The sequence below is a fragment of the Mizuhopecten yessoensis genome, unplaced genomic scaffold, assembly GCF_002113885.1.
Source record: "Mizuhopecten yessoensis strain PY_sf001 unplaced genomic scaffold, ASM211388v2 scaffold4583, whole genome shotgun sequence".
In the NCBI taxonomy this organism is placed as follows: Eukaryota; Metazoa; Mollusca; class Bivalvia; order Pectinida; family Pectinidae; genus Mizuhopecten; species Mizuhopecten yessoensis.
In genome coordinates this window covers 308,629-324,531 of record NW_018405619.1, presented here as the reverse complement: position 1 = coordinate 324,531, position 15,903 = coordinate 308,629, and the positions used below count along the sequence as shown (strand labels likewise).

The 15,903-nt window shown below is 37.9% G+C and overlaps 1 protein-coding gene across 1 annotated transcript in view; it reads left to right on the top strand.

Annotated features, from left to right (window-relative positions):
* Window positions 1-6,781: 6,781 nt before the first annotated feature.
* The window catches only part of LOC110449341 (inositol-trisphosphate 3-kinase homolog), a 47,156-nt gene continuing 38,034 nt past the window's right edge, over window positions 6,782-15,903 (top strand). Inside the window, exons 1-2 of the mRNA XM_021496133.1 lie at window positions 6,782-6,863; window positions 12,207-12,329. Of these exons, the coding sequence (XP_021351808.1) occupies window positions 12,258-12,329 (72 nt within the window). The 5' untranslated portion in view covers window positions 6,782-6,863; window positions 12,207-12,257. The remainder of the gene's footprint in view (window positions 6,864-12,206; window positions 12,330-15,903) is intronic.

Below are 15,903 nucleotides of genomic sequence, written 5' to 3'. Positions count from 1 at the left end.
GTTCAAACCAAATTATGATAACGGAGAAGCCCTTAGCTCTATTGGAAACGATCCTTGTATTGTCAATAAGTACTAATATTCCATATACCTGCATGGTACCTTAAATGGAAACCATTGTTATATGGCAATTGTGTTCCCCCTTTCTCTAATGGAAATGATCGTTTTTTGAAATTCGAGACGGTGGAACTTGCAAAGTGGGAAGCCCCTACCCATAGTAGAAATACTCCTTTTTAGCTATGTGATAGTTGGTCGTGGAGTAGCTCCCGACTCGGACGGAAACCGTTGCTACGTGACCATTAATTTGTCCGGCCCCCAGGGGTTATAAGGTCATTGAATGAACCTCACCACTAGCTGAAGACGATATTTTTAGAGCTATTAAATAACCCAAAGCTCATTGCTGCTATCTCCAGATGAGGTAGCCGATGGTCACATAGCGACGCTTTTCACTGGACATGGGGCCAATTAATGCACATTATGTCAGGGAATATAATAGGGAATTCATCAATGGCCACACAACAACGGTTTGCACTGGATATGGGAGCTACTCAAAGTTCACAAATGGACGTTTTCCGTCAGAGGTAAGACCTGCTAAATTAACATATAACGATAGTTTCCTTGGAGGTGGGAGTCCTCTTCGATACACTGTATTAAAAAGTATCGTACAGAAGCGGAATTGTAAGTCTAATCTTAATTAGACTGAATAGGCTCTCTGCACCCCTGGAGTATGTCATAGCAAAGTTGAAGGCACGCGGATAGCTATTTGGTAGAGAAATAACCTGACCAATCGCTAGGCTGATACCTGTCCATTGAAAATTACAGAGGAGCGACACCCGACTTAAGATCCAGTCAATGTTACCGTTACAAGGCCGCGAGATTCTTTTGATGTACATCAAAGGATCAAACTTGTCTTCTAAAAAAGGTCTCATCCTCAAGGTTGCGAACATGGAGCCTTCGATTTTGTCATGACATATTCCAGGGGTGCAGAGAACGTAAGATAGCTTAACCGCTGGAGTATCGAGGATGATCTCAAATGAAAACAGTCGGGGTTTTTTTTAACAAGGAACATTCCCCGTCTCTAGCGAAAAGCGTCGTTATAATATAAGGTAGTTGGGTAACAAAGAGCTTTGATGAGAAACCATTGTGATGTATCCATAAAACAGCACCTACTCCCGGTGAAATCCGTCGTCACGCGGTCTAAGGTAATGTAACCATAAAACAGCACCTACTTCCGGTGAAATCCGTCGTCACGCGGTCTAAGGTAATGTAACCATAACACAGCACCTACTTCCGGTGAAATCCGTCGTTACGCGGTCTAACGAAATGAAGCCAAGCACCTACATGTACTTTCGGTGAAATCCACGTGGTCCGAGTCTCTATCTTCACTTAAAAAACCGTTAAATGTGGCAATTGAGGCTCTCCGACCATCGGTGGACACTGTCATTTTGTTGATGTCAATTATCCAAAATCTCAAGTGTTAATTACAGTCATTTTTTGGTCAAGAAAAACCCAACATTTGGTCGAAGCCGTTGATATGACGCAATTGAGTAGCCTGATTAAGAAACCATAGTTATGTAGCACATGAATATCCCCTACATCTAGTGAAAGTCTACATTGTGTGGCAATACCGTTGTTATGAGGGAAATGTGTAATCCCCATATACTCAGTGAAAATTGTTATGTAGTCATGGTGTGAAATACCATCTCTAGAACATGCAGAAATCGTTGTGATACGAACATTGAGTATCTCCCACCTCCAATAGAAATCGTCGTTATTTTGCAATTAAGTATATCTGATCTCCTGTAGGAAACGTTGTGGTCGTTCGGCGCAGTGGATAGCGCACTCGCCTACGCCACGACGCCTGGGTTTATCTTCCTGATCGGATGTGATTCAAATGTATTGGGTCACCGACCGCATGGATTTTCTTCCGGTACTCCGATTTCCTGCGTGAATAATATGAGAAGTTAAACCTTGTTTCATAATCACATTTTATTGTAATAGATGGAGTTTATAACCGTCGTTATGTGGACATGAGTAGATCCGACCTCTAGTGGAAGCCATTAGTATGTGTATGTCTATTTGTGGCGATTGAATAGTTCACCATCAATATGGACAGTCATGATACAGTAATTTGATGAGTAGCCAAAATCTCCATTGGAAAAAAACGTCGTAATATTAATGTTGACTATGGCATAAGTTTTACCTCCTGTGGAAACCACCGTTTTGTGGCCTTTGGATATCCCCATCACAAGTGAAAACCGTCATTATGTGTCAGTTCATCGATCTCTATAGTAAAAACCATAGTTTTGTGGCTATAGAATATCCCCCAATTACAAGTAAAAACCGTCGTTATCCGGCAGTTATGTAGCATCTATCTCCAGTGGAAACCATCTGGGTTTTGAAGCGTCTTTCTCAAGTGTAAACAGTCCTTGTACGGCCAAGACCCACCACGTCATCAGTGGAAACCTTCGTCATGTGACAGTGTAACATCCACGGGAATAAGAGAAAAATATACTGTCTTTCTCGTGCTCTAGCTAGGACTCACTCATCCTCGATATCCAGGGGTTACGCTCACTTTCGCTCTTAGCACCCCGGGAATATGTCATAGTAAAATTGAAGGCACGAAGATGTTTGATTGGTCTCGGGTAAAAAAAATAACCAATAGCTACGCTCAAACCTGTCCTTTGAAGATTACAAAGGAGCGACAATCGACTTCAAAGCCTGTCATTGTTTTACGTTACGCGACCGCAAGATTCTTTTGATGTACATCAAAGGATCGAACTAGTTTTCTTTGTCTCATCAACAATGTGGTACACACTGAGCCTTCAATTTTGCTATGACATAGTCCAGGAGTGCAGAGAGCGAAAGTGGGCGAAACCCCTGGATATCGAGATGGGACTCACTAGCTGACTCACTAGTTCTTATATGTAATAGCTTCAATGGGAGCCTTCATTATGTGGTAATTAAATTGTTCCTAGCTGCAGTGAAATCCGTCGATTTGAAGCAAATAAATATCCCTCATTTCAAGTGTAAACCGTCATCTTGCTGTCAAGAAAAACCTCTCCTCCAGTGGAAACAGTCTTTTTGTGGTCAATGGATATACTCACTTACAAGTAGAAACCATTGGGAAGTTCTACCTCAAGCTATGATGATCACATGTGGCCATTATAATAATACTAATATTAATAACTCGAGGTTCTTATATACCGCTTTATCACAACCTAGTTCCCAGGTCGTCTCAAAGCGGTTCACAAAATATTATCCGTGGTTATAGGGCCTTTGCAACCAGCCAATATCTTTCTCAACTCCTTGGGGAGCATTCAGCCGGTGCTGCCATTTTGGCGCTCAGAGCTAGCATTCAACAATTCTAGCACTGCCCAACCACATACTCATTTACAGCTGAGTAGACTGGCACAAGCGGAGTAAAGTATCTTGCTCAAGGATACAACACAGAGCCGTGACGTGACTCGAACCTGCAACCCTTCGGTCACGAGCCCGGCGTCCTACCACTAGACTACCGTGCCTCCTCCTTTGATTTATGATCAGGAAGACAGAAAGGCCATTCCATTATCGTTAGAAATCATCAGCATTTGCAATATACTTCTTATTTGCACATGGCCTCTTCCTTCGAGAGCTGATTGTGACGACGTCATATCTTATCGTTCCCGTGACGTCACATGTTTGAATGTCGGGAAAATCATAACAATCGTATGACGTCACATCAGTAATGCATTAACGTCGCGTGAAGAATTAATGCATTGACCCATTAACTTCATCAACATCTATCATTATGGCATGGTCAACAGATGAGTGAGAAAAACAATAAGTAATCTTCTTTTGAGTGAGATGGGGCAATCCAATCCTCGGGGAAAGATTATGAAGTTTCAAAACACTCGACAAGCCTTCTCGTGTTTGTCAACTTCGGAATCTTTTCACGAAGGCTGAGATTCCCCCATCTCACCCCGAAGTGCTACTCCATTCTAGTATGTGTGTATTAATTATATAGCACCATAATCATTTGATAAATAGAGTAATGGGTGATCACCAGGGGGGATATGATCGAAGTATTAAAAATAAAGAGCAATATCTGCGATAGCAAGGCAGCGGGTTTTCTTAAACGCTGGAACGACAAGGTCCAAAGACAGGGGACAAGGTCCAAAGACGGGACAAGAGGACATCCGAAAAAGCTGTTTCCACAGCATAGTAAACTAGATATCTATGAATCTATGAAATAATGCTGAATCTATCTATGAAATAATGCTGAATCTATCTATGAAATGATGCTGAATCTATCTATGAAATATTGCTGAATCTATCTATGAAATATTGCTGAATCTATCTAAGAAATATTGCTGAATCTGTCTATGATATAATGCTGAATCTGTCTATGAAATAATGCTGAATCTATCTAAGAAATAATGCTGAATCTATCTATGAAATAATGCTGAATCTATCTATGAAATATTGCTGAATCTATCTATGAAATATTGCTGAATCTGTCTATGATATAATGCTGAATCTGTCTATGAAATAATGCTTAATCTGTCCATGTGTAATCTACTCTCTCTGTCATGTTTTATTTTGATTGATGTTATTTTGTTTGACCTCTTGTTACACACTTTGTGTGTCAGAGCGTAATAAAAATCTTGAATCTTGAATCTTGGAAAAACTGTCTTGGTCTGCGCGTAGTCAAACTATTGAACAATCTCCCAGAACAAGTAATTAGATAAGCATTGGGAAGATCCAGATCTTTTATGTAATTATAAGTAAGAACTTCTATAGAAATAATTGAGTCCGGTGTAGAGGATCTAAAATGACCTGTACCGGTAATAAACTTAACTTAAACTTTAATCAAAATTATCGAACTCGGGGTAATTAGTTTTCAAATTGGATAAAGACACTTGGTAAATCTCGTGTTTTTCTTTAAATACAGTTTAGAAAATTGACTGACGATTTTTTGATAAACATGATAATCAACCATCAAGAGTTTGGGAACCTTTTTCTTCAAGAACGTTCAGACATTATATTCGTCTATAGAAGTGTAGTGAAGACGGTGCTTGATTGATAACTGTACGGTCGTCTATAAAGCACAGGGACCGGAGGATTTGTTAATACGAGATCATCATTGGAGCGGCATTTTATTGAAAAATAATTTAAACCCCTAAACCGTGTAAAAATTACTCAGAACACGTCAGTTTAGATCATAATATAGCGATTACCAATTTTCAGGCCCCTGTGGTTTAAATTGCTCCAAAATGTGCTGGTTTAACTTTGATCGTCATAGTCATGCCGTTTACGTCCTGTCAAGCAATACGATTTTTGGACACTCTGGCAGCTTTAAAATCCTCAAATTATTGAACATTGTAAAGAAGTTCGAAGAGATCTGGTTAATGCGATAGCATTATGTGTATGCCAAAGAATGACGGGTAAAGTATGTAAGGGTGGTCGGGTGGCGCAGTGAATAACGCACTCTACTTTCATCAAGACGGCCATGGGTTTGGTTCCCCGGTCGAATGTGCAGGGGCGTAACAAACGGGTTTTCAATGTGGAAGTGTGTAGCCGAAGGTAGCACCCCGAAGCTCGCAGCGCGAGGAGGGGGAGGGTATGGGAGGGGTTTTGTTTTCTAGAACGCCTGAGACGCGTTCTCCCGTGTTCTGGCGTCAGTTCCGATGGCCATTTTAAAGCAAGGGAATATCGTTTTCCCCTATTATTTTACAAAAGAAAAATCTAAAATCATGTGGATTTTGGGAAAGTTGTTGTAAGAGTTTTTCTCTTCTTGTGACGTTTCTCCTCGCGACTGTGACTCCGGTTGCGCACGGATATGAGACGAGTATCACAAGCTATCGCTAGGAATAGTTTAACATTATGTACATAAGAACCAATATACTGGTCAATGTAAAATAAAAAGCCATGGTTTATAACCATTCCTTCCCTTCATATGTATTTTGTATTAATAAAGGGGATAAAAATCATAGGAACAGTTTGTTTCACGGGGGGCGGGGAGTACTATGTGTATACCAATAATTTGCATAGCTAGAGTTGCACTGACACGGTTACCATGTCGAATGATTGAAGCCAGGCTATCATATTGTTCCCTTTATATTTATAAAAGCGGTAAAAAACTTAGAAACACTTTATTTCACGGGGAAAACTAGAGTTAATGTTTTGGTACACCGATAATTAGCAAGGCTAGAGTTTCACTGGCGCGGTTACCACGCCGAATGAATATGCTACCCTCAGTTTTACATTTGTTAGAGACTTTGATTGCAACGAAGCATTTCAGTTGGCGGTCTTTATAGCAGATACAAAACACCTGTCATTGCTTTTTAATATTTTATATCATATTGTCTATGTTGCGTTTTTATTTTATTTTATTTTGTCAAAAATGATATGTAAGCCCGGTCTTTTTTTGCTACATAGGTTGTTACGTGCCTGAAAAGGTATATTGGGTCACCTTCCCGGGTTTTCTCCGGGTACTCTGGTTTCTTCCCACATCAAGGCGCTTTTCGATCCGGACCAACAAGAGTGATTGATATTTATAAGTTAGAAAACTTGTTTCATAATTGCTGTAAGATAATTAAAGTATATATATATATATTTATGTTCATTTTTAATTTTAAAACCTGACATCAAGTTATATCTTGGAAATATATTGAGTTCGAAAATAATGAATTTGTTTGTGTATGGCGTTTGAGACAAAAAAAATCTCCGTGTGGCCTACAGAGCGTCGAACTGTGTAGTCGGTTCGGAAGTTTCTCCGGATCGAAACCAGAAATTAGAAGACCTTGTTGTTTTTCCGGTTACGTCTTAAGGTGGTAACGCCTCATGCTGCACCGAACTTGCAACGATTTATTCGAAGACTCAAGGTATGCATTATAGTTGTTTACATGAATTCATTTCATTTCTTCTAAGTTTATTATTTAACCGCACTTTGTTAATGTTTCGCCAATGCGACTTCAGAATTCATGCGTTTCTAGTTGGGCGACCCACCCACATCATGGCACATGGTCTTGTTTATATAGAAGTTAAGGGGGATAGAACGTTCTATCGTAATTTGGGGCCTTATGAGAGTGAGAGTTAGTCATATTTTTAAGTATATTTGTTAAATAATTTCAAAGTCTGACTTTTTGAAGAAAAAAAAAAGAGATAAATTCTATCACCTCTAGGCTCCGGTAGCTGCGATAACGTATAGCTCAAAAGCTCTGGCCGCCGGAGTGGAGAGTAGGCAGGGTGTGAATATTTGTTCTACCACGGAACTAGATTAGATCTAAGTCCGTGGTTCTACTCTGCCATTCACTTCACTGGCTATAAATAGAACAGACAATTACTGTCTCACCTGTCACTTGTACCTACTTGAAGACCCTCGGCAAAGGAGTTGTCATAAGATAACGCTATCGTCATGATTTGTCGATTCAACAAAAAGTGAGACATCAGCTGATTTGATATTATTTTGTGAACTAAGGTACCTCATGGCATTAATTATTGGATTATGTTTGAAGATCACCCTTTTTTGTCACTATTTGATTAAAAGAAATTTATTTATTGTTTTAATTTCACATTGTTCCCATAAAAGCCCATTTTAGCAGGGACAGTATTATACGTCCCTGATTTTAGTAATAAAATTGTTACTGCAAATGGTAACTGTTAGGCCAAAAATATATATATTTATTTCAGGTACCCTAACTGATCCTGAAGTATTTATCTCTGACTCTAACAATTTGATCTAACTCGAGCGTATAGAACAACATCCAGTGTTGGGAGAGCTTGTCCATCAGATGCAAACGAATTGATGGACGAACAAGACAACTACATAGAATCTCTCTTCTTCATAGGCAGGTGTCGAAACCAAATTCAAATCCCATATTATTATTTAAATGACCTAAAAATGTGTTTGGTGATTTTTTTAATTTCTTTAAGTAAACCCCTCAAATAAAAAATATATATACACATGCATGTATATAAATCCCTACCAACCTACTCTATTTTTTTCAGTCATGTTACCTGAAACATACATATATATATATTTGGCCTAACCCAAATGAAAGATATCATATCTCATATGATATTTAGGGGTAAGGTAATAAGTTCTGCTTAACTCATTCACCCCTACATATATAAATTGGACTTGCCCAGTCTTTGATTTGGTAAGGTTCAAATGTGACTGTAGAGATGAATGGGTTAACCAGCCGTGATGAATTTGTTGCAAGGCTATAGCTACGTCAGCAACAATGTTTTTTAACAGTCGTAAGTGAAAATACTTATTCTTATAATAAGTGATTCCAAACTTAAAATTGCAAGCCCCTGTGCTTCAGCTACATGTACTAGTGGCTGTTATATTTGGGACCTTATCTCTTCTCTCCTTTCTAAATAACTTTCTTCTTCCTAATGTCTACCTTGACAATGCCTCACTTTTGGCCATTTGTTGAGCGTTCGCCCCTGTGAGGAAGGTTTTGGGTTCTGTCCCCTGGCCGAGTCATACCAAAGTCTTTAAAAATGGTAGTTTCTACTCCTGCTTAACGCTCAGCAAATTAGGAGTGGGACGACTGGTTCGCCCGTTGTCAGTATAATGTGACCGGGTGGGGCGTCCTGCTGGGTGTCTTCGGCAGTATGTCTCAGTGAGGTAGCACTATAAAGTCGGCATCAGTTCCGCGCTATCACAAGGAGACAAACACGAACGTATCGCAGCCTCCCAAAATACACACACATACACTACACGCATGCATCTTGCTCACAGGGGAGGCCGTCCTTAAATGACCTTAGCTGTTAATAGGACGTTAAACAAAATCAAACAAACAAACAAACAAACTGTTATTGGCCCTCACCCAGTTTAACTGTTTAAAAGAGAAACAGGATCATACTCCACCAATTTTTACCACAATAGTGACAAGTATAGATGGAATTGAAAAGTTATCGAGGGAAAAAACAAACATCAACAGGGGGTGGGGATTATATATACCTATAGTTAAAATTGCACCTTTTTGAATGGTACTTAAATAATGACAATGACCAATTCACGCCTGTAACTGTACTACTAGCTGCGCATGCGATAACGTAGCTTTCTGACGACGAGATATTTTTGTATACATTGCATAGTCCCAGGCAAAGGAGGCCGGGTATTGATATTAGTACAACTGTACTACCTGTATGGGATTCACTGTAACACAGATAACTGGTAAAATCCTTAAAATTATACATAACACAAGAGCAACAAGTAAACAGATCTTTAAAATGGACTTTAATAAGGCATTTGACACCCATATAAATGCATACAGTTCAAACTCAAATAATGTTAGATAACGGAGAACACACTTAACTGGACTGATGCAGGAAAAAACATCATATACAAAAAACATATAAAAAAAATAAAAAAATCATAAGAGACAAACTGCACTGAAATAAAGTTTGAAAATGTAATTTTTTGGTCGTGTACTACAATGTGTAGCCTGAGTTTCCTCTGGCCCTGACACCAAACTCAGACATTTTGACAGATAGATCCTACACCAGACAGCTATCTGTCTTAATATCTAAGTCTGGTGTCAGGGCCAGGGGAAACTCAGGGATATACACTGTGCATAGATCTTTTTGTCTGTAGATCTAGACTATCAATTTTGTTTGTTATCAGAGATATCATCTGCTCGAAAATATATGTTTTAGGAGTAGTGAAAAAAAGGTTAGATGTAAATCTTTTTAAACAACACCACTAAATAATACATGCATTATCAGCTGAGTCATATACCTCAGGAATGTTATAATATCTATGGAGACGATAATGTATCAATTTTCTGAACAAAAAACAATAAAACCTAGGCACATCCAGGGTAAGATTTCCTGAATGATATATTTAATGATATAAAGGTACCAAGTTTTCCTGACCCCAGATTGCAGTTGTGATAAGTGACTTCCACAATTATTGTTTACAAGTATAGAGACTGTAATTATACACCTGAACTGCAGTGGTTGTGATAACCCTGTTTTTGTATTGAAATAGTTAAAAAAAGATTGCAACAGATCCCATTACCCTCAGCTGGATCCTTTTTGTATCCGAAGGCCAAAAATAATATAAAAGTTTGTTTGGCATAGACTGACCAACTGGGGCTTTACGTTAGGGCTCTGAAAAACTCTGAAAAGTCTACAGTAGATATAACAACCAAAATTTACTTGTAAGCTATCCTTTAATTTAAATACTTTGTTGTTAATATTTTTATCTTAAAGAAGTTAACAAAGTAACATGTTTTCGCTTATATCTTGGAGTTGTTCATTATTAACCATGTCTTTTTTATTGCGGGCAAAAAATAAAAACTACAGCGTGGAAGGTGACAATGAATGCAGACCTACGTTCTGCAGGTTCACAATATGTTAAGGTTGGCTCAATCATTTAGTTGTTCTAGAAACCTGGGTTTATTAAAATGCAATAGACCTGTCTTTTTACATGTTTACATGAAAAAATGGTCTATTATGTGATTTGTTTTGAGATTTTTTTTTAGCAATTCATTAAAATTTTCCCAACTTGCTTAAACACAGACTGTTTATTAGGCCAAGTAGAGTAATTTCATAGTGAACTATTCTAACCTTTGAATTTGAAGAGTTCAAATGCGTTTTTCTGGGGTGAATGAGTTAAAGTTGAAGCAAAGAGATGTAACTTGGATTTTTTTTATGTTAAAGTTTAAAATGAAACAAAGTGTAGGTTAAACACACATGGTAGCAATTGGTCCATGAAATTGAATGGTTCAGGTTTGTAATATTTGTACAAACAGAAATTTCAGGTTTGGTGTTTACCCAAGCCTGACACCAATTTCCTAGTAATTGTTGACCGGTCGAAAACATTCCAATGAGTTTTGTGTTTGTTAAGCCTTACTGTATAATGATTATACTCTAATAGTACACGTGTACTACCTTCAGACTCAAACTCAAAGTCTATCACACTTGAAGCACTTAGGTAGACATATAGTAAGGTATACTATAGGTGTGATAAGAGTAATGATCTGGCCTTAAAAGTCATCAGCATTCAGGTGAAAATATTGATGGATCTCTGAGGTACAAGTGAGTATACCTATTATAAATGATCACCTGAATATTCATTATTGGTATTTGGTTATTTTTTCTTCCTAAATATAACATATTGCAGTCCATGTGTACTTGGTATAGTTAATTAAACTTACACATTACATCATGTGACAAAAATTGTCATACTTTGAAGTACGAAAGCAAGTGGGCATGTGTGATTGGTTGAATGGTGTGATTATGGAATATAAGTCCCTGAGCCATCTTCTATTAACTCTCTTCCCATTCCTCTCCTGTAAAAAGTGACACTTCATCCAGGATAAACACCTGCCTGAATCTCTTTATCAAATGAATTCAAACTTCAACCCTTCAGGTAAGTTATTCTGTAATTTTTTTTGTAGTTTTGTGAAGTACTCACACCTGTTTATTCGTGTCTATCTATGGGTAACAAATGTTCCTGACCTGTCAGTGTCATAAACATATTCATTAAGTATTCATTGTGTAATTTTTTTTCGTACGAAATGAACCAAAAGTTAGTCTTGTCTGTTATTTATCACACATTCATAGAGGCAAAAGTCTACATTGGCACGTATTTGCATGGAGGGACCCTGGAAATATTGACAAAAGTACTCAGTCGTGGTCTAACCAGCAAAGCTTTCTGTAACACCTAGAACCACTTGAGGGGGAGTATGTCACCCTGGTAAAATATTAGCCACGTCCTACAGACATGGCTAGGGGATTTTCTCTTTAGCTCATATGATAGAGTGTCACTCTAGTAAACCAGAGGTTTTGGGTTCGACCCTTAAGTGCGAGGTTTGAAAAAATAATTACCCAGGTACCTCTGTTATGCAAATTCTATTTTGTTTTTAAAAATTGGTACAAGTGGCCATGGGCATGCAGACATATTATGTGATAAAAGAATGCACTTTAACCGAACTGTGGGCAGAGCTAATATTTCACAGTTTCAAAGTTTTGTGACAAATAGATAACAATATATCAAGAATAATGTGTCCTTTTTTCATGCATCTACTAAGTTGCACTATTTGACATATTGTGAATTGACTGTTTTCTGCACACAGAAAGGAATATTTTTAATTGACTTGAATGCTCCATAAGAACATCAGACATCTTTAAAATTGACATTTCTTCATCCCTGTGTCATACCAGCTGTGTTACATAACTTGTACGTTTTCTGTGCTGTTTTCAAGGTTTTCCTCAACAAAATGAGAAGTGGACAGGAGACATAAACAATACTGAATATGTTGAATGGGAATATTGAAGGATTCCCTCCAGCCAAGGAAATCCCTAATGGAGTGATCTCCCCTGTACAGGTAATATATAGTAGCAGAGTGACCTCCCTTGCACAGTGTTCATTATACAGGCGTCAGGCCACAGTGAATGTTCTGGTTTGATTTACACGAATGAAGTGCATTTCTCAATTTAAGGCTTGTTTTTAAATGAGTTTTTATTTCTTTCATGTGATTGAAATGAACCTAATGATGTCACGCCAAAATGATCGAAGCATGATCTTTCCAAATTTAATTAACGTGGTTTATCAATTTTTGTGAAATTTATTTTGGTGGAAGGATATATGTTGGGCCCCTGAATTCTGGGGTCATATTTTAGTACAACAGGGTTTTGTTGAGGTAATTAAAATTATCTTAAAAAAATGCAAGTCATGAATTAAAGTTTTCCAGCTCACCACAAATGTGTCTTAGATAGCTGAACAATACCTTTAAAGATCACGTCTTGAGCAAAATCATATAACATTGTTTTAAGGGGTTTTCTCTGGTAAGAGCACAAAGGGAAATTAATTGTGATCTGAAGCCATTATATAAGACAATGACTAAAATAATCTCCCCCAATATATGCATGTTGGCATATGACTGAAAACTCTTATCCTTCTTGTTGGTCCAATTACCTAAACAAGGCTTGCTTCAAGTCGAGGGTTAGACTTTTAATTATATCCAATTGAGTGTTGAGGTCTCTCTGGCCTACCCTCATTGTGTAGCAGAACTGGACTCGGTTGATGGTCGGCGACCAGGTAGCTCAACTGGTAGAGCCTTTGTCTAGAGTTTTGAAGCCCCCGGGTTTGATCTCTAGTCTGGCTGTGCGTTTTCCCTCGCCTGTTACCAACCCTTGTTTCAAGTATTTGGTGTATGCTTGGCAAGAGGATACCCGCACCTGGGTTGTAAATAGTTGTCTTTGGCAGCGAAGACTTATATGTAGTGGAACTGGACTTGGTCGATTGTTGGTGACCAGGTAGTTCAGTTGGTTGAGCCTCTGTCTAGAGTTTAGAAGGTCCTGGGTTCCTGCATTTTTCCTCTCCTGTTACAATTATAACTTTAAAGGGGATACTTTTCTCATATATGGGATTAATGTTTAAATAAAAATGCTCTTCTTTTTACTGTAAATCTTATATTTATCCATTTAAAATTAAATTTCTTAGCCTGTGTTTCATCACATCACAATCACAATATTCTGCCCTATGTATTGGATTTGATGTTAAACATTCTTGAGTCGAAGTCTTGATGTTTCAAAATTTACCGGATAGTCCCGCAAAGTTTGAAGCATCAAAGTTTGATGGTAATAGATATTCTTGATATCGTCAGTGAATATCAGGTAGCCCTATGGGAGATAACTCTGTCAATGCTTATAAGGTTATCTGGAATAAGAATCTTCAAAACAAACTTATCATTTCTTACTAGAGTCTTTCTAGTTAATCCAGCAATATAAAAAAAGGAGAGAATATGAAACAAAGACAGTTTAAAAAAAAAAAATCTGCTTCTTTTAAAGCTATTTTTTATTAATAAAATATACTGACCTTCACAAGGATGTAAAGTATATCTTTATTATTTTATCAATAGGTAAAGATGACATTAGATGTGTTAAAACTATTTAACGTAATTTTGATTAAGCCTGTAAACCCAGCACAATGTTGTCATGGTCATGTTTTCCTATCGATAACTCTGCTACTATGGCCGGACTTGTGTATCCTTGTGGAATTTGTCTTCTTGGTAACACAGAGCTTAGCTGAGCTCTTTGCATGGATATTGGATCTCCCACCTGCACTCCCCGTATTTTCTTATTCTATATTTAAGGATTGATGTATGCATCTTTTAAACATTTACTCATTATATTTTCTCAAGTTTTAACCCCATACACATGATGCTGTGTAATTATGAGAAAACACTTACAACCAGTATCCACTCACATTACAGTATTAAGTACTATGTACTTACATTGTACACCGATATAGAGATCATCAGATTAACCAGTATTTTGAAGTCTCTCCTGAGTTGAGTGACTCAGCTTTTAGTAAACCACATTTGAAAGGAAATATTTCAACATGACTTCTCAAGAGATGTATGTTTAGTTATTTCCATTAACGATATTGGTGTCAAGGTCTCGGATGGATACATTATGGCGACACATTCAGATTTCTTGATCTAGATTGTAATATGTTAATGCAGGGAAGCATTAGTTTAACATAGATGTATATGGGTACAATTAAGATAAACATGATATATTTACGGAACGCCTATCTAACTTAATCAAAACCATGCATCATCAGTTAATTCTTATAGTAAAAGTACAATGGTTAACAAGGGCAAGCGAGATCTATTCCTGAGCTACAAATTTGTTTTAATATTTTCTTCTTTAGCCTGAATCACAATCAACTATGGTAGGCTGTTTGAATAGCTTTTCATCTATACATGTGGCTGAGCGTCAACGATCAGTCAGACAAATGTGTACAGTCCATCTGTAAACCATTTCTTTTACCAATTTTTCTGAGAAACTTCTTAAAGTATCATGATGAAACTTGATATCTGCGATTCTAGTTGTCCAAAGTTGTGCATGCTCCGATTTCAGCTGGATTAAAAAAGGGTTATTGTCACCATGATGGATAGAAACTCTAGCACAAGTCCATCCTCTGATTTTGTTGTTTAAATTGGCTGTACTATATTAGTTCAATTGAAATACACTAGATGATTGAATTGGATTGGAAAAATCAAAAACAAAATTCCACCCTCTCCTCAAATATATTCATACTTTCCCATATAAACACCTAGCCCCCCCCCCAATCTCACACCTCAATTCAAATCACTTTCTAGACTGTATACCTGCATCATGCTCCAGCCCCTCCTCAGCATATATACCATGACACATAAACTCAACACCTCCCAGCCCCCTCCTTACCCTATCCTTACGTATATAGTCTCAAATTCCCAAACCACCTCCTAGATCTGATCTGCCCCACCCCTCTCCTATTCCCAACCCGAGTTCACCCCCATATCTCAACATCCCCCCCCCCCCCTTGAACCCCATGGTATCGTCACACTCCCAAAATGAAATATCTTCCCCGCTGCTCTCACATCCACTAACATAACTTTACACTCACATATCACCTCCCCCCTCCACCCCCAACATATCCAGACATCCACATATAGCATGCGCACATTGTGCATACATGGTGCACACAGCTGTGCATTTAACAATCCTTCGCCCTGTTATGAGCTTCTCTGAGCACAACTGTGCAATTTAACAATTGTTCGCCCTGTTATGAGCTTCTCTCCGCACAAAGGTGCAATTTGGTACAATTAGTTGATCAATATTACAGAATGAGAAAAAAACCCAGAATGCTTGTACAGAATTAGGAACACGGTATACATAAATTTTTCATTATTTTATATATATAACTAATTAAATATTATGTTCAGTTTATCAATGCCTATTACAGTGACTGTTAGACTGTCAAGAATGGGTTTTGCTGCCAGGTAATGGAACAGGTAAACAACATTTTGTTGAGTTTTACCTGGCACCCTGTGCCTCATATAGAGAGCCAATATGTTTAAACATGAAACCGTATATATTGTTAAGCCATTCCTCAATTGACACAAACCA